Source organism: Solea senegalensis, linkage group LG15 (assembly GCF_019176455.1).
Source record: "Solea senegalensis isolate Sse05_10M linkage group LG15, IFAPA_SoseM_1, whole genome shotgun sequence".
Lineage (NCBI taxonomy): Eukaryota > Metazoa > Chordata > Actinopteri > Pleuronectiformes > Soleidae > Solea > Solea senegalensis.
In genome coordinates, this window is record NC_058035.1 from 18,516,726 (window position 1) to 18,540,477 (window position 23,752).

Below are 23,752 nucleotides of genomic sequence, written 5' to 3' on the forward strand. Positions count from 1 at the left end.
TTGAATGTGAGGTGAATCATTAAGACTGGTGTGACAGTATAATTAGCCAAGTTGGTCTCCTACCCTGCATGCTGGTCGTCTGAGGTGAGTCGGCCCCTGCTGTGTTCCATGTGAGGCCTAATGACCCAGTCTTCTCAGTCACATTGTCTCAGTGCTCTTTCAAAGCCGCCTCTATCATAGAAAGTCCTTGCAGCACAGACGTGTCAAAGAGTTGTCAAAGCAACCGGTTAGGCAAGTTTAGTTCAACACACTGAATTAGATATTCAGACTCGATGTGGCTTGCATACATGATTAATAATGCATTATTGTGTAAATGTACTTTATTTGATATTAGAAATATGCATCTATTGTTGATCTTTCCAGTACTGAAGTGTATTTCCTTTGACTGGTCGTGTATATTCATATTTCTACAATAGTTTCTGTCCTAAGGACTAACAGATATCAGATGTCACTCACAGCTTAGACCAGGAGGGGGCGGGACTATGTAAATGTGATGATACTGTCACTTGGCTCCCTAAACCTGTTTGAGGAGTGGCTACATTTAAATGGCCTTAACCACTTCACCACTTAACACGACTCTGTGACACTTCGTCATGTGTCTGTGTACAGCGGGAAGGGCCGCAGCTGTGAAAACACAAACATTAACTGTTAGCATTATCACAGCTGGAGATAATTGTTCAACTAAGTTGGTGCTGTCAGTGTCAGTTATACTGTACGTGTTGGCAGTGTAGATTTGTGGCCTTTTAAAGCCATAATTGCACATTGATACTTTAGTTTGGGGAAGTTTTTCAAGCTTTTCCTGCAGAAGAATATGGTTTAATGTCGCCGTTGCTGACCCCAGCATCGGTGTGGGGGTCATCGTGTCATGAGTGGAGGAGGCTCGTCTGTACAGTCCGTGTTGCCCTCCACCTATTGACTCGTCTGCTTATTTGTGCAGACCCAACTCACGGAGAGTGGCGCCCCTTCACACTGTTCCCACGCAGCTTTCTCTTTTTCCTCCCCCACATGGCAGATGTGATTTTGCTGCAGCGCCGAAAGCCTTCATTTTCTCGGTGAGGAGGCACTTTTTAAAAAAAAAATATCAATAGTCTGGTGAGCAGAGGTTTGTATGGTAGGGCTTTTCTTTCATTCTTTCTTTTGTTTTTGCATTTGGGGCCTATATTGTGTTGACAACACATATGTCACCAATTTGAAGTGAACCATTAGCAGACTGCAACCACTGCCAGCTCATGTTGACACAGACATTCAAGAATCACGGCAGATAAACAAACCATTTTTCCTGTAGATTGTTTTTTTTAACTCTCACTCTCAAGGTCATACAATTGCTCTGTGGCTACATCTGAAAATTAAGATGGAATACAGATGACTTAAGTCAAATCTTCTGACGTTTTCTCTCTTGACGTTGTGTGCATTCTATCCCCCATTGCTGACATGGGGTAGGTGTTTTATGGCGGGGTAGGTTAAAGTTTTATGACTTTGTTGTAGTTACATATTGAGCGCCACAGTAACTCTACAACCTGTCAACTGTTGCAGATCGAGGTGGAGACACACGGTGACCAGCCTGTTCCTGAGGTTTCCTGAAATATCAAGGTAAGATATGCAACTCTTTCACATGTTTAGAAAGGTTTACCTGTCAATGTCAATGTCAAAGAAAAGAAAATGAAGAGGGGGGAAAGAAAATGTGAATTGCACATCTAGGATTATGAAAATCATTTTCATTTCTGTTACAAAACGTCAAAGAATCGGCACGACGACAGGGTTGCAGCTACTCCAGGCTGATGCACAGTAATAGTCTCGACCACCTCACTGTTCTTCAGTATATAATGCACTTTACTTTGGTTGCGGAGTGATTATTATGGCGATTATTGGCCAGCAGAGACCTCAGTGTACAATAGAGAATCACACCTTTTATGTTAGCGTTTGAAACATTTCAGTAGCAGTTAATTACTGACTACTTTTTTTTTTATCTTCAGTATCGATTCAGTTTATTCTTCAGCTTGATAAACAAAATGTACTTATTTGACAAACTGTTAAATACTATTGTAATTTTTTTATGTTATTGATGGATTTGATGTATATAGTATATCACCTTTTCATGTGTTCCATTGTGTAAATGGTAATTATTGGCGGTATTGCTTCAAATCTTTAGTCACTTATTAGAATAATTTGATAATTCACTGAGTTTACAGTATTTTTTTTTCCTTTTTCTTTTTTCTGGTATTTTACAACAGTTGGCAACCATAATGTTGCATTACTGCCTCCTTCTTGGAGTAATGTCATCCTCCTGGATTCTTCCTCTCAGCTTTCTTGTGCAACTCTGGGAGTTAGCTACTTTTTAAAAAAAGAAACAAAACAAGAGTGTGAATGCTAGCATTTACTCTATACAGTTAAATTAATGTGAATACCTTTATCCATTCAGGTAGTAAAAACATCTGTCTCACTGAGGACACCTATGCTTGTGTACAGCTCTTTGAAATGGAAGGGTTAGGGTTAGGGTTAGGGTTTTCCTACATCATCATCCCCCATTAAAAATCAGTGGTGATGGATGCCACCCTCGCCTGCCTGCACACAAGGCAGGGCGACCATGGTAAAAATGATTTAATCATTTCAACTGCCTCTTGATGCTTTCTCGCCGGTCAAAGGCAACCGGGTGAATACTCAACGATCATGCTGCATTTCTTCGCTGCAGGGAAGAAAAATCCAGAAGAAGGCAGAAATGCAACACCATTGATCCCACCTGCCAGTAAACACCTCTGGCAAGCAACCAGTGTGATGTGCTGTGTGGTTTTTGAGGTTGAAGTTCACAATCATGAACTCGTAAAGATGACAATGTTTTGTTTTTCTTTTAACAGGCATAAATCAATTATTGTTTACGGTTCCTGGGCTGTAAAAATGGTCAGGGTCAATATAATTATAGCCGTGGCGATTTTGCTTGTGGCAGCCGTCGCCACGTTTCTTGGCGTTTACTTCGGCGTGGGGAAGAGGAACTTGGGTCAGGCCGCGTACTGGAAGGCGGCCGTGGCGGCGGACGCTGGGCCATGTTCGGACATTGGCAGGTGAGGACCGACTGTAATCGGACTTTGTCATGTACACAAACAAAGGAAATGAACACAGAAGCTTGAGCAACATCGAGGTCAATGCTTGCACACACACTAAATATTGCACATATATGAATACCCAAGTGAACCCACTTTATTTTATTTATCATATGCCTCACCTGCACTGGGTCTCAATGTATTAATTCCCCATTACCTGCCTTCCTTTGTGTGTTTTTCTTCTTTTATTTTTTCCTCAGAGACATTCTTTACAAAGGGGGATCAGCAGTAGATGCCTCTATAGCTTCGTTGCTCTGTGTTGGACTCATGAATGCTCACAGTATGGGCATCGGTGGAGGACTCTTCTTCACCATCTTTGATGCAAAGACTGGTACACACACATACTCTCTCGCTGATGAAAAAAAACAAACCCAAAAAACCTCATACACTATTCAGATATACTGAATCCTAAGTGCATTTCCTCCTTCGTCTCTTTTAACAGGTAAAGTTGAGAGCATTGATGCCAGGGAGACGGCGCCACGCAACGCTACAGAGTGCATGTTTCGGAACAGTTCAGATTTATCCCAGAATGGTAATGTTTAACTTTAGCTATCAGTCATGAAAATAAGCCAAAGGAAACATTACGACAGACGTCCTTGTGATAGTGGCAGTCCAGATAAAGATTAGTGTATTGGTGTATAAAAATGGTATTTGACAGTTTTATGAACAGCTTATGAGGCGCTGGTATAAAGCTGTTTCTTCTTTTGTTGTAGGAGTGTTGTCAATTGCGGTACCAGGGGAGATTCGTGGTTATCAGATGGCATACAAGCGACATGGAAAATTGCCTTGGAAAGACCTGTTCCAACCAAGCATTGAACTCGCAGAAAAAGGTTTTCCTCTGGGCAAGGCACTCGCCTCTGCTCTGATTAAACAAAGAAACACTATCATCAAGGACAAAGATCTATGGTGAGCGACATCAGCCTGCAGCTACTATTTGAAGTTTTTCAGAATGACAAAGTAACTCAAAACAACGTCCTGATTCTTTCCTCTCTTCTCGTTCAGTGAGGTGTTTTGTGGGGGAAATGGTGACATCCTGAGCGAAAATGAAATCATCAAATTCCCCAAACTTGCAGAAACATATCGGAAGATCGCTGAAGACCCTAATGTGTTTTATGAGGGACAAATGGCTCAGAATCTTGTGACAGACATCCAGGCAAAAGGTAGTGACTCTTAATCCTATCTTTATAATCCGACATGATTTACTGAATGCACCTTGATTTGAAAATCTATTGAGGATTTGCATTTCCAGTTCAGATGAAGTGTGAACTGACAAAGGCAATTTGTGCACAGGCGGCATCATCACAATAGAGGATCTGAAGGATTATAAGCCTGTCTTGGATGAGAATCCTTTAAGGGTAGCTGTGGGGGAGTACAGCATGGTCGTTCCAAACGCCCCAGCGAGCGGCCCAGTGCTCTCACTGCTATTAAACATCTTAAAAGGTAAGCCTCCATTTTCAAAACCATCCCGAGAGAGTGTGTTTTAGTATGCATTGTGTTCACTGCGGCCACCAGTCACTCTCAACAGAAAAGACTCAAGCTACTTACCTATATTATAATGAACTAATATGTCTAAATAGTGTATTTTCATTTAGCAAATGTTAGTGATACTAAAGCTATACTAAGAGGTATACCTCTATTTGGAAACACACGTTCCCTGAACGCCTGCAGCAGAAGCCTTCCTCGTTGCAGCCGTGAGCAGGATTCAATGTCACATGACCAACAGTGGGCCGAAGTGATCACATGACCCCTCACTAGTATCCTCCCTGCCACAGATAGGGAGAAAACACCAGCCCACGCAACAAAGTCTTTGAATGGTTTTAGTATTTGCTCTTGCACAGTTCCTTACAGTAGAGCATCAGACAGTTTACCCAGAGTTCAATTGTTTTTTTTTGCATTTTTAACATTGCGACCACTGATATAATCTGTAAGCAACAATTAAGGAGTGAAACAATTAAAATCACGTTTTTATATTGACAAATTATCGTTACCATCGATATCCACAAAAATATCCAGCTGTTAAAAGATAAAGATTATCTGAAGAAAATCTGGAGATAATGACATCATCTACACACCGACATGTCAAGTGTAATCAAGTGTGTGAACCTGTTAGACTGACTCCCCTCTGTGTTTGTGCTACACTATCACTAATCTCAGCAATTTACCCCTAACTTAACTCAGAGGAGTGTTGGAGGCGTCGTGCATTCATGTCAGTGTCTGCCCGATGACTCCTGACTCCATCTGACAGCAGAAACCCATCAAACCAAATCCCAGAGGATTTCCCCTGCTTTTCCTCTTGTGGCTGTCAGCTCGGGCTAATACCCATTGTTCTGGTCACAGCTGCTCTTAAACTAGATAAAAACACAGGCTCAGGCTTTGTCCATTTTTTAGCTGTCTCCTTTCCGACCTGAACATCTATCTTAATCGTATGTTAGTAAATACAGATTAAGGAGCTGGATGTGTCTTTGTGTTGTGTATTTTCTGCAGGGTACAACTTTAGCCCAGAGAGTGTGGCAAGCACAGAGAACAAGATCACGACGTACCATCGCATCGTGGAGGCCTTTCGCTTCGCTTATGCAAAGAGGACTTTACTTGGAGATCCTGCATTCCTCAACATTACAGGCGTAAGGTCATGACTGAAACCTAACATTCAAAGGGGATACATTTTTCTGTTTTTAGTTTCAATCACACATTTGTAGCATATGGAGTAGAGAGCTGCACAACACATCTTCAATAGAGATGACAGGGAAAGATGATGTTTTCTTTCATGTGTTAAAATGAGTAAACATGTTCCAACTTGTTTTTCAGGTACATGTAAACATGACATAACATGTTTGCTTTTTCCCAGAGCACGATTTCATAACGAATTTTTTATGTTTTTTCCCCCTAAAGCTTATCCAGAATTTGACTTCACCTACCTATGCCAGTGAGCTCCAGAAAAAGATTACAGATGAAACCACACATCCGATGAGCTACTATGAGCCAGAGTTTTATCTGCCTGACAACCACGGCACCTCACATTTATCTGTAGTCGCAGAAGATGGAAGTGCTGTGGCAGCGACCAGCACCATCAACCATTTGTATGAACCTCCCTACTGACCACAATAAATAATACGGTCAACATTATGTCTCTCTGACCTCAGGGCCAAACTGAAGACATAAATAAAGTCTTAATATTATGAGAATAAAGTTGTAATATTCCACAGATTTAACCATTGATAGTCTGCAGTCGATCACTAGCAGCCATTTCCTCCTCCACAAAGGAGATGATTTTCTCCAGGTCTGTGATTCTTTCCTCCAAACAGACTCTCTTTTCAAAGTCCTGATGCCAAAGTGCCAAAAATATAAAGTATTTCTTTATTTGTGAAGCCCCAATCCAAATGCAAACTTCACCAAATGCTCCGCATTTCTCATCTGGACGCACATTGCAGCTGATCATGTCAGATTTTGCTTGAATAATAATTACTCTATTCTCATAGTATTACGACTTTATTCTCGAAAGATTACGACTTTTTTCTCATAATGTTATGAATTTATTCTCAAACGATTACGACTTTATTCTCAAACTATTGCGACTCCATTACTCAAACCTTTACGACTTTATTCTTGGAAAATTACAACATTATTCTCAAAAGATGACGACTTTGTTCTCGAGAAAAAAAAAGTTTTCAGTTTGGCCCTAATACTTCGTCATACTCTCTGACCCTGATAATGTTATTTTTTTTAATGCAGTTTGGGCTCCAAGGTCATGTCAGGATCAACTGGAATACTTCTTAATAATGAGATGGATGACTTCAGCTCCCCACACATCACAAACGGCTTTGGAGTGCCTCCTTCACCCAACAACTTCATTAGGCCAGGTTAGATTAATAACAACACAGACACCACACAAAAGGATCATTCTTTTTTTGTCATGTCATGTCTGAAATCTTAGTCATTACATTTCCACTTTTTAAATCACTTTCATTGGGATAAAAATATTGGGTCAAGCAAATGTATTCAACATATTTAATGTAGATTTATACCAACTGACACATGCTTGAAATCAACGCAGTATACAACATCTTTGGAAGATGAAACACAAAGTAGTTTTGACGATATGAATGAACACAAAAAGCCTCTGAAAGTACAGTTCCAGTAAAAATGTGAGTGATGTGTGTGTGTTTGATGCCAAAATATTCTGTTCCTTAAACTGACATTAACATTACATTTCATCAAAAGGGAAAAGGCCAATGTCATCAATGTGTCCAACCATCATCTTTGATAAAAACAAGTCAGTCAAGATGGTGGTCGGAGGCTCAGGAGGAACAAAAATCACCACTTCTATCGCTCAGGTAGAATACAGTGCTTCCAGCTGCAGTCACATTGCGTACACCAGTATAAGTGTTGTAACAATGTTACTCATTTTCTGGCTGTTTCAATTCTTATTGTTTTATAGGTGATTCTAAAAGCACTGTTCTTTGACTACGATGTGGAAAAAGCCGTGTCAGAGCCAAGGCTCCACAACCAGCTGAGTCCCAACACAACTGTCGCCGAGCAGGGCTTCGACAAAGTGAGTGTGACAAACAGTAAACACTGATATGTGTGACTAACGGCGGGGGCAGCGTGGTGTGCAGAGACCACACTTCAACACCCCAAACTGCTGTCGCGCAGTGTTCCTTACATTCACCTCTAGGAATCTGTATTATGTAACAAGGAGGGGATTATTTCATCTCTTTTACTGTTGCCTCTGATCGTAAAAAATAGAGAAATATTGACTGCATGTTTTTTATGATGTACATATAAGAAGAGCTTTCAAGGTTCAACACGTCACAATTCACACACACAATACATCAACTTTCCAGCTCAGCTCCCTTTGTTGTTAAAGATAAAAGATAAAGTGTTGCTGTAAATGTTTTACACTTGATAACGCCGACTACCTGGTGACTCAGCTGAAACTTGCAGAGGTGCCCTCGTTGTAGGAAAGCCCTGATTTTAAATGACAATACAATACCATTTTTCTTTAGTATAGGCAGAAGCAGACCTGTTTTAGAACAATATAAAGTGATTTTGGTCACACTTTACATTGAATTCCATTGACAGAATGGTAAAAGTATGGTATCATTTTCTATATAGAGAGATACATTTACATTTATTTTTAATGCAATGTCATTTCTGATGCAATTTGGTGATAACAATGATAATAATGATGTGGTAATGAGGAGAAAATGTTACAGTAATGCCATGTTATTCCCAAAGTAATATCCATTTTGACTATTGGCAGTGTAATGTCATCGCATCACATGTTTGTGAATCAAAAAATGGACAATTACCATGTTATAAAGTTGAAATTCATTCTCCGTGTCCTACACACATGTTCGATTGTTATAACCAAGCTATTACTGTAGAAACAAGATGGTAATACGGTAATAGTGCTTCTTTATTACAAAAATGACTTCACAGTTTTCATATGGAAACGATTGAAAACCTGTGCCATATGCTCCTGTTCACAGAGCGTCCTCGATGGCCTGGCACAAAAAAAACACCACACCGAGTTTCTCAGCTCATCGGGGGCTGTGGTGCAGGCGGTGGTGCGCTATAAGGACGGACTCCGAGCTCAGTCAGACCACCGCAAGTTTGCATACGCTGCAGGATACTGACGTTGTAAAAAACACACACATCTGATTGTAACACAGAGAAAGTAGTCGCGTGAATGTTGACTCCAGTGGCAGCCGAGAGATTAGAGACGCCATAAAGAGCCACCCAGTGACCACTGTCTGTTGTCTTGGGCAACAATGAAGTTAGAATACTGTCTTTGTACTAACGTGTAAGTCAGATAACGGACCACTGGGTCCACTGTTTGGTCTCAGTCTTAAGTTGACTCTGAATGTTGACTCTTATCCTCTTATTAATGTAATAAAGACACACACAAGACATTATTTTACCACTTTAGTGACATTTAGGTTTATTTAAGTTGAAATTAGGATAACTAAGGTACCTGTAAATGTTGAAATGATTACTCTCTGTAGAAACGGTGTGTTTGGTTTTCACAGTCTCAGTCACGCCATAAATATTTATGATTTCTACCTATTTATGAAACCCACTGTCATGAGCTGCATGAAAGGGGGGGAAAAAGAAAGGATCTTTATTGTCATTACACAAATGAAATTGCACAACAAGGTCAGATGGAGGGTTGATCAGAGCCGTGATGACTGAGTGCCTCCACAATGGACAAAACTTGACCGGAAAGTTGTCTGTCGTTGCAAAACATTGAAGATACATGTGACATGTGAAGTAATAACATGCAGCTGCACTATTATATGAAAGAATACAAATAAAAATCAATAAAAAACAGGATCTCTTTTTAGAATTAAAGACTACTGTATCATGTGCCTCAGGGACAAACAGTCCTACAGCCCAAATGGACTATTAATGACTTATGTATGTATTATGATGTAATGACTATTCCCGCAACCCAGAGTGCAGTGGCCTGTAATGACCTCTGAACAACAATACAGCTGTTGCCGATTAACTGTCACCGCTGGGTTTCAGGGCTTGTCGTCTCTCAGCTGGGATGTATATGTATACATGTATAGATATATATATATAAAGTGTGTGATTTAAACAAACACAGACAGAGTGGAGATAATATAAAAACAATACCATGCTATTTCCCCAAGCAATGTCAAGGTAATTGCTTGTTAATGAGAATTATTATGATGGTATTAGCATACTATTACTTCCCTATTTGAAAAAAAAAAAAAAATGATGACACACTATTACCATATTCCTACAAAACTGTAAAGTAAGTGTTAGCATGCTCTCTATAATACACAGGGTGCCAGCAGAAGTAATTCCACCTTCAGTTCTTGAGTTCACAACGGTGAATAAGTCAATATAGTGAAGTTTTGACCTTCGTGTCCTGCTGTGACATTCCATTGCACAGCACTCAGGAAGTGATTTGTTTTACACCCTGACTTTTTCACTCATTCATTCGCTGTTTCATCCTCAACATGAGTGTTGCTGGGCAGCTGATGCCGATCCCAGCTGACAGAGTGTCACCTGCATGTTTTTGGACTGTGGGAGGAAACTGGTGAACCTCAATAAACCACCCCCCCCCACACACACACACACAGACCCTTGTTCTGACCGGGTTGCAAACCCAGGTTTTTTTTCTGCAACAGCGCTAGCCCAACTGTGTAGCCTACATCCGGACTGACGAAGGCAACATTGCAATAATGAAGCATAAATAATAACAACAGGTTGGATCGTGGCAGAAAACACTAGGAAGCATCCACCGAAAGTTTCAGTAGTAGAATTGAAAAGATGGAATGCTAGCAGAGGGTAGTGGAGTGGTGAAGGTGGTGTGAGATCACCATGTCATATAGAGGCACTTATGTTTTTGGTAATTCCACAGGGAGTGACAGTAGTTACGCACCGGATCTCCAAGGCCCAATTAGGTTCAAGCTAACGTCTACATCATCACAATGACCTTCAGACAGACAGAACCTCACTTCTCGGTTTATCTCAAGGTCCACATTGTATTTAAATCATTCATACTGCCTTAACGACATTGTGATAATTATGTGCTGCATGTGAAGAGCCTCATGCTTTGACTGAAGGCGTGGCTGCTTCTCTAACATGTTTGTTCACTTTAAATAGTTTATACAAACGCGGGGGGATGTTTCACGACAAGAAAGACAAGAAAGACAGCAGAGTTCAGGCAGATTAAAATTTGCATGTTCTCATATTTCACGTGTCTTGGCTCGAAGGAAAAAAACGAAGCAGAATCCACTTAAAACATCATCACTAATTCATGAGCCGCTCCTCTGAAATGTATCTCATTACGGCATCTATCGCCTCTGCGGCACGAAAGCGCGACTCTGGATCGAGGCAAATGTGGCGAAACACCAAATAGATTATTGCTGATCGTGCTACACTAACAGGAAGGAACACTTATCTACAAAGCTGCTGTGCGAGTGTATACATGTGTTCATATAACCAAGAGTGGTGTTCTTTTGTTTGTGAATGAAGTGTGTGATGAAGAGAAGCCTGGATGAACTGGTTTAGTTTTGGACTTGTTTTAATTGTAGCGGCATAAAAATATGCAGTTTGCAGAGTTATGCAGAGCCTTTAAAAAAATATTTACATATAAAAGTAGACAGAATGTCAAATTACATATTCACAGTGCAAAAAAAATAAAAAAACTGACTGACTGACTGACAACTTTTCTTAATCTTTGAAGGAAGATTTGCTGTAGAAGATCAATAAAAGCTGTCGCACATTTAGAGAGAAGGTCACAGTAAAAGGTTTCTGCTTAGAACATTTACCTCATGTCAGTCAGGAAAGTCACAGTAAAACTGTTCGACGTAAACAGGACAGAAACTTTCACTTTTCAACTTTTCAGAAGTTTGGCTTTGTCTCACAACACACAACAGTCAGGAAGAGTCAGGAACGTGTAATCCTATGCTATATTAAAGCATTATCTCAGCAGCAGGTTTTATTTAAGTAAGAGGCAGAGTCACACTGAGAACACAAGGGAAATATGATTTAAGTGATTTACAGAATAGACTTAACTCATAAAATCCTTGCCTGCATAAATCTAGGATATCTTAAGAAGGTTGTTTTACATTAAAGTTACACACACACAGCCTTTTCCAATTGGAAACTGAAATTTGTGAACCACTATTTTTTCCTGCATCAAAGTCCATAGAGAAAATCTAAAAAAGGCATTTGAAAAAGTATTTTCAAGTCACAACATAACACATTTAAACTTACTGTGCCATGATTTAAAATAGCTGCTTTTCTCTATGGACTTTGGTATGCGAACAAACTTCAGTTTTCAGTTTATAAAAAAAGCCTGTCTGAGCATTCTCTTAAAAAAATATTTTGGACTTAAGTAGAGCACATCATTTTCTTAGGTTAACTTTTAGTTGAGTGGCTAAAATCTGTTTTCTCTTGTGTCTCTGCTGGAGACCAGGTGTTGAGCGGGAAAGAATTAATATTTCAAGGTGATTACCCACACACACACACACACACACACACACACACACACACTGACTATGTGTCAGTACTTTATAAAAACCTGAACTATTCCCTCAAGATGTTTGATAACTTGTATGAATAACCATGATGTAGGGAGTGGAAAAGGAAACAAAGCCAACATAGACAAAGTTCCTGTGAGCATCATTTGGCGAGAAACACCGAGGCGTAGAGGCTAAAGTGTCAATGGACTTTTTCAAACTATTCCAAATACCATGAAAGAAATGTAGATAGAAATATAGAAAAATTATAGAACGTGAAGCATCACATCTATATGTGGTCTGATGATGAGACTTATAACACTTTTCTCCTTTTAATTTGACCAATGACCAAACTAGATCTCTAACAGGAAGGAACACTTATCTACAAAGCTGCTGTGCGAGTGTATACATGTGTTCATATAACCAAGAGTGGTGTTCTTTTGTTTGTGACTCACATTTTGTTGTCAGGGATGTGGCACATTTATTATTCTAAGGCAAATGTTTGAGTAAGTCCTACGGGCAGATTTTTAAAAGAAATGTGTTGCATCACTGTAGTCTGTGTGGTCAGTATCCAGAGGCCACGCCCATCTTCCTTTTGTCCGACTCAGCCACGATGCAGCCTTTCTCTTTTTTCACGGCACTGACGACGTTTAAGAAGAATTTCCAGTCTCCTTCTTTGTGTCCCAAACCTAAGAGGCCATTTTTCACAGACTGAGGACACACACACACACACACACAAAGAAACACATTAATACCACAAATCGCTCTCACTCCAGACTTTAAATATGATTACACGTCAATTTAATCTGTCTTGGTAGGACTACACCCTGATAATGAACTCAATCAAAAGGTTTTGTTACAGTTCAGTAAACTGGACTTCCATGAATACTTCACCTTGTCAAAACCAAGCTCAAAATTCACATTGTTCTTTGAATCAACGAACACTATCGGAGCAGCGATGGCATCTTCCAGATTCATCCCCAGCCACAAGTGATGTATTATGGACTGTAACAACAAAAGAGACAAATGTCAGCAACAAAACAAAAAATCGAATCAAATCAAAAACCAGACAAGAAAGTGCACGGCAGAGTTACCGAGGCCATTGCAGTGGGGATCAAACTTCCTCCTGATCCACCTATCACAAGGAGTTCTCCAGACTTTGACTCCAGTATCACAGGAGTCATTGAGGAGGGAGGCTGCTCCCCTGCAACAGCAATCATTCGGTACATTATGTAACGTCTTGAATTCAATCGGCTCAGGCTTAAAAGCTCTGTTCCCGTCGGCGACTTTACCTGCACTCACTGTGTCTGTTCTGCCACAAAAGTCAGACAGTTCATTGTTGAGGATGACGCCCGTCTGTGGGGAATATATGGCTCCTCCAAATCTGCACAGCAAAACACAGGAGACGAAGCTAATGACTGTTCAATTACTGGATGGTTTCTTTTGAATACAAGACTGTGGCAGAGCTTGTGTCTCCTGCTCACATTTGGTTTATGGTGCTGGTGGCAGAGACTGCCAGTCCATCCTCATCCAGGACTGACACGTGTGTCGTCCCCACGTGATCGGGGGAAGGCGTGACATTGTAGTAGTGGTTGTCATGGGTGCAGTTTGAAGAAATCATCTTTTTGATGCGACTGATGAAGGAGGAATCAATCAAATGATGCGCACTCTGAAAGATAAGCGTCAGATTGAGGCAGCTTTGAAACACTGTGGATTCCATATACTGCACATAAAGCACATTTATGATCTCACATTGGTGAGTTAAGGGCTTTATTATCTTCTTGCCAAGATTAGGCAACACAATTTCCTTAACCCTTTAACAGCGAGCGTACTGCAGACGATACGTTTGCATTACTGTAATTCCATGTTGGTTTGTGCCATCGGAAAAATTACAACGTTTTCTGAAAGTTGCACATGCACACAACATGTGGTTATTGCGGTAATTTCACTCGCGCCATTGCAGGACGAGGGGCGAATCAGCGTCTTTGTCACGAGAGAGGAGAGTTGGAAAAACGCCTCTACATAATTTCCATTCTTTCAACCTTTCTTTTAAATGTTTAAATGTGTTATACTGTTAAAAACACATGTAAGAAATCTGATTCTGAATCTGGTGTTCATATACGACTACAGCACTTATTTTCTCAATAAAAAAAAAAATCATGTTTTTCTTCATTTTAACTTAGCACGCAGTAAATTGTAAACAACTGCCAGATGTTGAAAGTTATTCTGGACAAATGGGCAAAAGCACTGAGTCTCAGGACAATTTCTGCCCATGTTATGCTTAAAATAAGCAAAGCAAACTGCATTCAGCTCCATCTGCAGAACAAACTTAAAACAGGACTTGTTGTAAATGTTCACACGTGTTATTTAGTGAGCTTTGAATAATTTACTGTGTATTCATGTTAAAGAACAGGAGAACTGATGTTCAGAGTTTGCGCAATGAACTCGAGTCAACTTGGTCTTTATGTTTTAACCAGCTGCTGCATTATTTATGGCACGTTACTCAAGAATGAGATGTAATTCCTGGTCGATTTCAGGTCACACGGTTCTACAAGGTCTGCTTAAAAACCAGTATCATGGACATGATGTGTTCCAGATGTTCAGCAGAACATCATAGACACCATGTAAACCTTGTGGGTCTCTATACTGTGGACGTATAGAGATACTCATGGTTGCATGTATGGAATGATCCCTGACCCAGTATCTAATTAAACACTTCTCTTAGTTGTCATTATATTTATTCCGTATACATTTGAATGCACTTACTCCTGTGCACATTAGTAATACTGTTACTTCAAAGTTTGAACACTGTTCTGTTGGTTCCAACACGTGTCTTCATTTGTCCAAGTCTGTTCTAAATTGTTGTTTTTATGGCACTGATCACAAGTGACACTTCTAAATGTGTTGTGTCCTTTTGTACAATGACAACAAAGGCTTTTTATCCTAAAAATGATTATTATTTCGTGAATGAAATCAGTCGGCTCACCAAAAAAACACGTTTCATATACTGTGCATGCATATATATAAACATGAATTAGATGCCAACCTGTCCTTTATGTAGGAAAGAATCCCTTATCGTGTTTTTTTGTCCATTTGCAAATTTGAGTGCCTCTATGAAATGATGGTACATCTGAATCTTGTGGTCACCGTCCAGAGAGTTCGGGGTGAAGGAAAACTCTGCGGTCAAAGAAAAACAATTTCCATTAAATCTTTTTTTGTGATACAGCATTCATGCAATTACATGCCAGAATATCAGCAGAGCAGATCAAGTGTTTGGTAACAACTTTAGTAACAGTTCATGAAACCTTTCATCAGTTTGAGAATGAAGCCGAGCAGGGCGCCTCCAGCAGGCGGTGGCGGGAGGTGCATTTGGAAATCCCCTAAAGGGACTGTCCAAGCATCCTGCTCTCGCACTTGGAACGACTTCAGATCCTCCATTTTCAACGTCCCACCTAAAAGAATCACGTTGAATATAAACTCAGTTTGTTTATCTCATCAAATTACTACAACATGAAAACTAGAGAATGTACAAACCTCCACCAAGGCTGCTCAGTTTCTGGATTAACACCAAATCTAATCATTTCTTCCTTGGGCAATGATCCCCCACAAATGACATCAAATTCCTAACTTTTCTGGTGGATGTGATTATACATTACATGTATTTTCCATCATATATTGCAATTTTAGTCCTTAAAAAAAAGATACACTTCCAACTGTCAACAGTATTTTATTTAATGCCCCAACCTGCAGCTTGTATGTCTTGGATCAAGTCATGTCCTATCTTGCCCATGTAGAAGGCATCTGCCCCCTGCTCTGCAATGGTTTCCATGGTATCAGCAAGTTTGGTAAACTTGAGGATGTCTCCTTTGCTCAGAATAGTCTTATTCTTGCACAAAATTTGCAAAGAACTGGAAACAAAAGAAGAAAACAATGGAACACTTCCAATTAGAATGTGTTGTTAATCAAAAAACAAAAGAGATGAAGTGAAACTTAGCATCTGTATCGGTTAATTCATGACATCACTTGCCCACTTCAAGTCATATTCTCAGATATTCCGCATATGTATACATATATATATATATGTATATATACATATAGTATGGCATTATGTATCATTCACAAAACAATACATAAGGAGTCGTACCAGAGAGGTGAATTTTCCACAAGGCCTTTCACAAGCGTATGATTCAGGAGCCGTGCCAGATACAGGTCCGACACAGGTAAGCCCGCTCTGGCCAGTTTGACGGTTGGCTCAAACAGCTTAGCCCAAGGCAGCTTCCCATACCGTTTGTGAATGGCTTCATAGCCACGCAGTTCCCCAGGAACGCCGATCCACTGGCTGCCTGCGGTGTACAGGTAGAAAACGGTGCAAAAAAAAAAAAAAATACAATAAAAATGGAAAGCTGGTTTTTAAACTTTAGATGGACTAAATCAGTGGTTCTCAAACTTTTTTTTGTTGGGCTCCCCTTTGGAAGAAGAAATTTCCCAGGGTCCCCCAAACTCTCACGAAATTGTAACAATGTGTCAAGTATAACATTTATTGAATCAATAGTAGAACAAACATTTCACTTTTCTTTCAATAATTTGTTATGCGAATAACATTTCTGCTTTAGCAATACAAATAATCTTAATATTGCAAACAAAAATATGAAATATGCAATTATATATATAGTGTTTTTAAACAATAAATACATTTGGATAATAAAGAATACTTTACCATTATCAATAATTTGCTGTGCAAATAAATTTTTTTTGCATAAGCAATACAAATGCTGTACACAGAGAGGTCTTTGTGGCATTTTCTCGTCTCCAGACTGTAAAACAATTAAAAGACTTCTCGCTGGCTATCAGCTCTATGTTTTTATGGCTTGTGGATAGCTAACTTAAAAGTAACTTATTTTAATATTTTTATTGTCTTTATTTCTGATTGAACTGTTGTGCACCACTCTGGTAGAATGAAATTTATGGTTTTATGTCTACGAGTGATATACCGTATGTTACGTCACGACTAACAGGGTGGAAGGTGAAAACATGACAGCAACACCAGTAAACAGCAGTGAACTTTAGGTTAAAGAACTCTCTCCAGCTCTCTGAAACGTGAGTGAGGTGAAGGAAATGTTGAAGAATTAACCCTCTAAAGGTTTTCAGAAACATAAGTGAGGAAGTGAGATACTGAAAAGAACAGTTGGGAACTATATTCTATATCTGAGGCAGGTTGGTTATGGTTGTTGTTGTGGGTGTTTTGGCGACATAAGTTACACACTGGAGCTTTAACAGTCTGAGTGACAGACACTGACGGACAACTCTGCCTACCTATGTTGATCCTGTGTTTGGAACAGTCGTTTAACAGATTTGGTTTGAATGACCGTGGCACCGTCTCTCTGAAGTTGTACACTTGAACGCCGCCTGAGAAAAGACCAGCAGTTAAATATTATTATTTTTTTTTTTATAAACGTCATGTTGCATTTTGACTTACCCACCTGTTTTATTTCGTATGGTTACTATAGACCCTCCACCAATCCCCATGCTCTGAGGATTGACCACGGACGTGCACAGAAGAGCTGCAATGGCGCCATCTACTGCTGATCCTCCCTGCTGGAGCATGGTCCTGGAAAACATGCCATTATTCACTGGTGTGAATTTGTTGTTACTGGCACTGTGGTTGCTTCATATGAGTTTGATTTGCTGTTTCACTGGAGTGGAGACAGAGGAGCCCAACTAGACGGTACAGTTTCGTCTGTTGGTCGACATTCACGACAAAGGTGTACGTATGACACACAATTGGCAGCTTGGAAAACGAGTTGTCGAAATGCAACTCAGGACGTCCTGGGAAGGCTGATTATGTGTGATTCACTGATGCCAAAGTGATGTCTCGGTCTGCGTGGTGGGATTCTGGTTAATCACATAAATAAGTACATGAGAGTTTCATCTTCCTGGAAAAGTCGATCAGAGCTTACACAGATTGTGACGCAATCAGAAAAGCAGGAACTTTATTATCAGGATACATTAAGAGAATATGACAAAAAAATGTGTTAACCACATGTTTTCTTCCCTATAGGGATATTTTAACTGCGGTAGATCTCTGTAGCCTGTAGATCTCAGGGTTAAGTAATTCATGGCACTGATACCTTTAACTGCGTCCAAAAAGGCAAGTTTAAACAAAGTCCTGGTGCTTTTCTTTTTGTTTAACCTGACTGGTGGAAAACGCTGTAACTCGAACGCTGTAACTTGGTTTGCTGAGGTTTACCAACTGCCCTCAGGAAGAACTTTTCACTATGAGTTTGGCAGTGAACACACGCTCACTGTGACACAGGAAGGCCTGAGCACCTGAACCTGAACGCAGTTCTGTGAAGAAGTTAGTCAGAAGCACCTCATTAAACAACGCATGTGAGACTGCTGACAGAGAAATTATGTGAGTTGATAGTTAAGGCTTTTATTTGTGGGATGCCATAGGTTGACAAAATTACAATTTTATGTGGTGTTTTATGAAGAACTGAGACATACAGTTAGTGCTGCCTGAGCTGTGTGTGTGCCCCCTGCTGGACCTGGTGCAGCAAGAACCAGCACGGGCGCAATCGCTCTCACTGGAAACAACAAAAGAAACAAAAAACAAACAGATTTGAGCCACTGAAAAAAAATTCCGCTGATAAAAACTACACCGGACGCTGCAATATCTCAACTGCTGGTGTCCTGACCTACTGTATCTGTGTGTGCTTTTCCAGCTGCACAGTGGCTCACAGTAAACGCTCTGGGGGGGTAATCGAGGTTGCACTCTCCACTCTGGACTTCACAGTTTCTTCTGCCTCAGAAAAGCCCAGAACATTCTGCAGGACTCATCACACCCCGGTCTTACTTGAAAGCTATTATATTCTAGTCCATTATGTTCCCTGATTTATCATGCTCTTAGACCAGCTGGAAAAAAAGTTTCTTAGCACATACGACCTCAGGAGTTGAATATTTCTGTGTGCCATGATGTCAAAACACTGATTTTCTCTATGTACTTTACTTTGGTGAAGGCAGTGAGAGGTTTACAAAGTGACAGAAACTTCAGTTTCCACTTTGCAAAAGTTGTCTAAGGTAAAGATAAAGCAGATTATATTTTATACAGGTGTGGATTTATTTATTTATTTTCCTTTTGTTAAATGGCTAAAATCTGTTTCTGTCGGTGCAACTATCCCTTTAAACCTTCAGAGGGAACAAAAGTTGTCTGCAGAAAAAAGAAATAGTGATCTAATGACATCATTTGTATGTAGTATGTGGGTTTAATGAGTGACAAGTCATTCCTGTGTTTACTCTTCTTATTTCACTTTTAGTCTTTGTCATTTTTAATTCACTGTAGACTGACTAATCACCACTTCACGCTGTTGCTTCACCATGAACAGGATGGACACATTAAAGTCAGGGGATGCACGTTAAAGCGATGCCTGCTGCCTCGGTGTGTCTCTATCACGCAGGATGGAGCTCATTTCCACTGTCTCTGGCTGCGAACAGGGAAGTGAACCCCTTACAAACTTTGGCACAGGAGCCAAAACACAAATCTGTCGCCAAAAACAAAAGACGGAAGACTTACATGCACATTCCAGACAAAAAAACAACTCTCACCTTTTTCCTATGTTGAGTGTCGAGTGATGGTAGATTGAATTCACATTGTCACTCATCACTGATGCACATTACCATAGCCAAGTTTTCTTTCCCATTACAAAGATTGACACCACAAGCGGGTTTTAAAAGCGCTGTGGTTTTATTTTACTGTGACATTCAGTGGAGTGGTATAATAACAAGACTTGAGGAGACTGAGCGTACCCTCACACAGTTCAGCAGGCCTTATCTCGAGTCCTGAAATGGAGCATACAAAGCTCATTAACTGCTTATCCAACTGCTCACTTCAGCTTTTTGTCTTATCTCCCCACATGGAAGCAATGAGTGCCTGCTGTGACTACAGCCTTCACTTAATACTGTAAGATGTTAAACAATACTGTAGCTTGTGTAATATCTAATAACACAAATAAAAGAAGTCCATTTCACACATTTATGTTTCAGTCATTCCAGACTCACGGAATAGACTTAATATTAACAGAAAAATACTAAAATATAAGTTCATCCATTTACACAAAGATCATTCTTAAAAGAAACAAGCAGCTAAACGGGATACTTGAGTAAAAGTACAAGTATAGTACTTTTGGTAGAAGTTTTTTATGATATTGCTTTGGTAAAAGTTTTAAAGTATATGACATTTACTGTACTAAAAGTATCAAAGGTCATTTTCTTTGCAAGTAAAAGTATTGTCTTGTGGGTTCAAGTCCTGGCTTGGCTATGTGTCCTTGGGCAAGACACTTAACCTCATGTTGAAGTGTGTGAATGGGTGAAAACTGTATTGTCAAGCAGCTCATCAAGACTAGAAAAGCTCTATATATATACAGACCTTCTTCTACTTTTATTTGGTAGTAACGAGTACCAAAGTTAGTCACAGGACATGTAGCGGAGTAAAAGTAAAAGTTGTACTTTGTACTGAACGAAGTATTTGTACTTTGTTACATTTCAACACTGAAAGAAACATATCCAGAGAGAAATGGGCTTGTGTGCATGACTGATCCCAGCCAGTCTACACTTGTCCAAGGCAAACTGTTGCCAACCAGAAACTGATTACATCAATTGTTTTTAACATTTTATTTCCTTAAAAGACAAAGCCTTTGGTTGTTCGTAGCAACAGGTTCAACGAAACTTTCCCCCCACATGCAGAAAGTGACTCACCTGCCGATGTCTGAGCAAAGATGCGAGTCTGCAGACACAGCCGCGCGCCTGAAGCTGCCGCTGGAACATCGTCCAGCTTCCAGTAAAGCGACCCACACGCACACGAGCGAAACCACGCATGTTAAACACACCACGACAAAACAGCACAGCAGCCACGGCTTACACTTAGCCATGTCTCTTTCTGAGGTGGGAGAAGCTGCACTTGAAGAAACTGGAGCTGTTGCAGAAGCTCAGTCCAGGATGCACTGTCTCACGTGTGTGTGTGCACCCTCCCTCCCTCCCTACTTTATCAACCCCCGAACTGAAAGTGAAGTAGAGTGGGAGTCTATTAAACACACACAAACTTACTGGAAATGTAGCACTGCACTACACTGGAAGCCCATAGAACGTAATACTGGGAATTACCATAAAATCACAGCTTCAAACACACAAAAAACAGATGTTTGCTGATTGAAGTTGTTATATTATTATGGATCATTAAATTCAATTTATTTGTATATAAGTCACAACATACCGTTGTTGTAGTAAGGCAGACACTTTTATATCATATTATAGAGAGAAGAGAAAAGAAGAAAGAAAGGGAAGAAATAACAGGAAGAAATATTTAGCAGAATCAGACTCAACGATCTGCCTCGACAGGTTGGGGAATGGGGGATTGAAAGGGGGAGAGAAAGGCAGAGACAGAAGAGACCAACCAGGAGCAGATATATATTGTATAGATTTAGACAGGACAATTCTTAATCACTTATTTTTTGTTTTTATACACTTTATTAATCCCCTATCTGCATTTAACCCGTCCTCTAGGAACCTTCCTAGAATTGGCGGGCACTCGAACCGGCTACAGTCTTTGTCATAACAATAACAGCGATGGTAATACTAGAGAGGACAGGAAGGAAATGCACAAACCAGGGAGAAGAAGAACAAGGTCAATGACATGAAATAGTACAACAAACATAGGTTTTTACGTTAACATTAATTAGGGTTCCACTCCAGTTTTAGGGTCATGCTTTTTTTCCAAGTCTAAGGGTAGCTCACACTAAATACTTGACACTTTCCCCCTTTTTTTCCCCTGAAAGATGTTTTATTTATTTAGATTTTTTTTAAACAGCTTGGATTCTTTTGTATTTTCTGGCCGTGTTCCAATAGAGTGATACTGTATGATCATTATAGCAGCACTAATGATAGCACTATGATAACAAATGTAATTGTGGCCCGTACAACTTTTACACTCCACTGCACACACATACATCACTTTCTACCAAATCCCATCTGGAATTATTCACATATAATCATTTCCTCTGTTGTGCAGCACTGACAAAGCTTTTTTGCCCTGTTGTTCTTTCCCTCCCTTTCTTAACACAGCGTCCGAGCCACAGGAAGCACGGCCTGCTCCCGGGCTTTGCTGTTATGTTTGACATGAATGGTGTCACTGACCCAGCGGACAAAGGCAGTTTTATGGCCTCAGATACATTCTGAAGTACTAAATACCCATATTTGTGTGCCAATTAGAAATTTGTTTTAAGATCCCAACTTCCCTGCATTCTGAAAGTAATACAGCAGCTGCTCTATAATATTTCTATTGCAGGATATTCACTGTGATTTTGCACATCATTCCTTCATCAACACCCACAGTTATATTGCTTCTTTTTGTAAGAATAATAGGTTGTGCTTTATCTGTCTGTTTCATTTGCACCCATTTGTTCTTATTTGTGCTTACACCGTCTGAATGTGCACGAGGTTCCAGGGAAACCACATCTGTCAGATCAAGTCATCATCATTCTTTAATGATGGGCTGTAGCTGCTGTCACTACGGACTCTGAGGTCAGAGCAAAAACAATCACAGTTATTGGCTGAAATTTCTGAAACAAACTACAGGAAGCGCACAAAGAGGTCACACCTCTGCTGAGGCTGCTCGGTTTCCCACAGTGTCACTGTACTCCTCACTATCTCACAAAGTTACGTTTTCTTCAATCTGAAAATGGAGCTGTATCCATATCACCCAAAATATCACCCTATCACCAACCGTCTCTGCCTCGGGCCAAAACATTAGGGAAGGAAAACAGAGTGAACATCCACGCAGAGAGGCCCTTGCTAGAACCTGGGTCTTTTTCTCGGGCCAAAACTTCCCCAGAAAATGTCTTCCCAATGTCTCCTTTACTTGTTTGAGTTACGCTGCTCACAGCAAAACAGAGACAGATGCAGCCAACACTTCCTGTAGCTGAGCTCAGCTGTCTTTGCAGTAGCCACATGTGAGTCACTGACCAAGGTGCTGAAGGTGCACTGGCAAAGTTGGCACCGACTGTTGCTGTCCAGGGTGCTGACCCCAGGAGAGCCGCACATACGGTCCCTTAAGCATTATGCTACAGTTATGCTACACCAGCCTCAGGATGTTTTTACTTTTAACAAAATCTGAAATGTGAATCAATCTGAATCAACAGTGTGAGGATGAAATGTCACACTACTAGACACAGATACAGTGTGTACATAGTATACATAGTGTGTTTAGAATGAAGTGTAAATCAATGATGCAAACCATTTTCAAAATCCATTTCAGTGCTGAAGGAGTGAAGATCACTTATATGAAATGCATCCTCTCTGATTCTCCCTAAGGCCAGCTGATTATTTTTCTCTCTCATCTATCAGCGATCTGAGAGGCTTTTTAGCAGCTATAATTTCATTCAGACATTAGACTGGTCTGATAAAGGGTTTGATAACTAGATAGATTGATTACCCGTTTTCCATGGGACACGAGGGTTACTTTACAGCTGCTGTGGATTAGTAAACAACAGATTGTCTACAGACCGACAAATGACCTTTGCACAACCTGTCATTATAAAATTTAGCCAGAAAAAAAACACACGTGAATGTTAATTACTGTTGCATTAGCTTGGAGTCATTGCAAAATGA

At 40.2% G+C, this 23,752-nt stretch overlaps 2 protein-coding genes across 2 annotated transcripts; one reads left to right on the forward strand and one right to left on the reverse strand.

Annotated features, from left to right (window-relative positions):
- The first annotated feature begins 968 nt into the window (after positions 1–968).
- On the forward strand, positions 969–9,441 carry LOC122781942 (glutathione hydrolase 1 proenzyme-like). The gene is made up of 14 exons (XM_044046067.1): positions 969–1,052; positions 1,534–1,590; positions 2,853–3,056; positions 3,296–3,426; positions 3,538–3,627; positions 3,809–4,001; positions 4,098–4,255; positions 4,386–4,535; positions 5,580–5,716; positions 5,985–6,172; positions 6,825–6,952; positions 7,314–7,426; positions 7,531–7,644; positions 8,585–9,441. Exons 1-14 carry the CDS (start codon positions 1,006–1,008, stop codon positions 8,729–8,731), a joined length of 1,857 nt encoding a protein of 618 aa, XP_043902002.1. The 5' UTR covers positions 969–1,005; the 3' UTR covers positions 8,732–9,441.
- A 1,695-nt stretch (positions 9,442–11,136) lies between these two features.
- On the reverse strand, positions 11,137–21,115 carry LOC122781945 (glutathione hydrolase 5 proenzyme-like). The gene is made up of 12 exons (XM_044046070.1): positions 20,846–21,115; positions 17,575–17,702; positions 17,408–17,500; positions 16,239–16,437; positions 15,839–16,002; positions 15,400–15,546; positions 15,141–15,271; positions 13,579–13,763; positions 13,387–13,478; positions 13,189–13,298; positions 12,989–13,099; positions 11,137–12,805 (listed from the first exon to the last, which is right to left on the reverse strand). Exons 1-12 carry the CDS (start codon positions 21,016–21,018, stop codon positions 12,659–12,661), a joined length of 1,680 nt encoding a protein of 559 aa, XP_043902005.1. The 5' UTR covers positions 21,019–21,115; the 3' UTR covers positions 11,137–12,658.
- Positions 21,116–23,752: the final 2,637 nt, after the last annotated feature.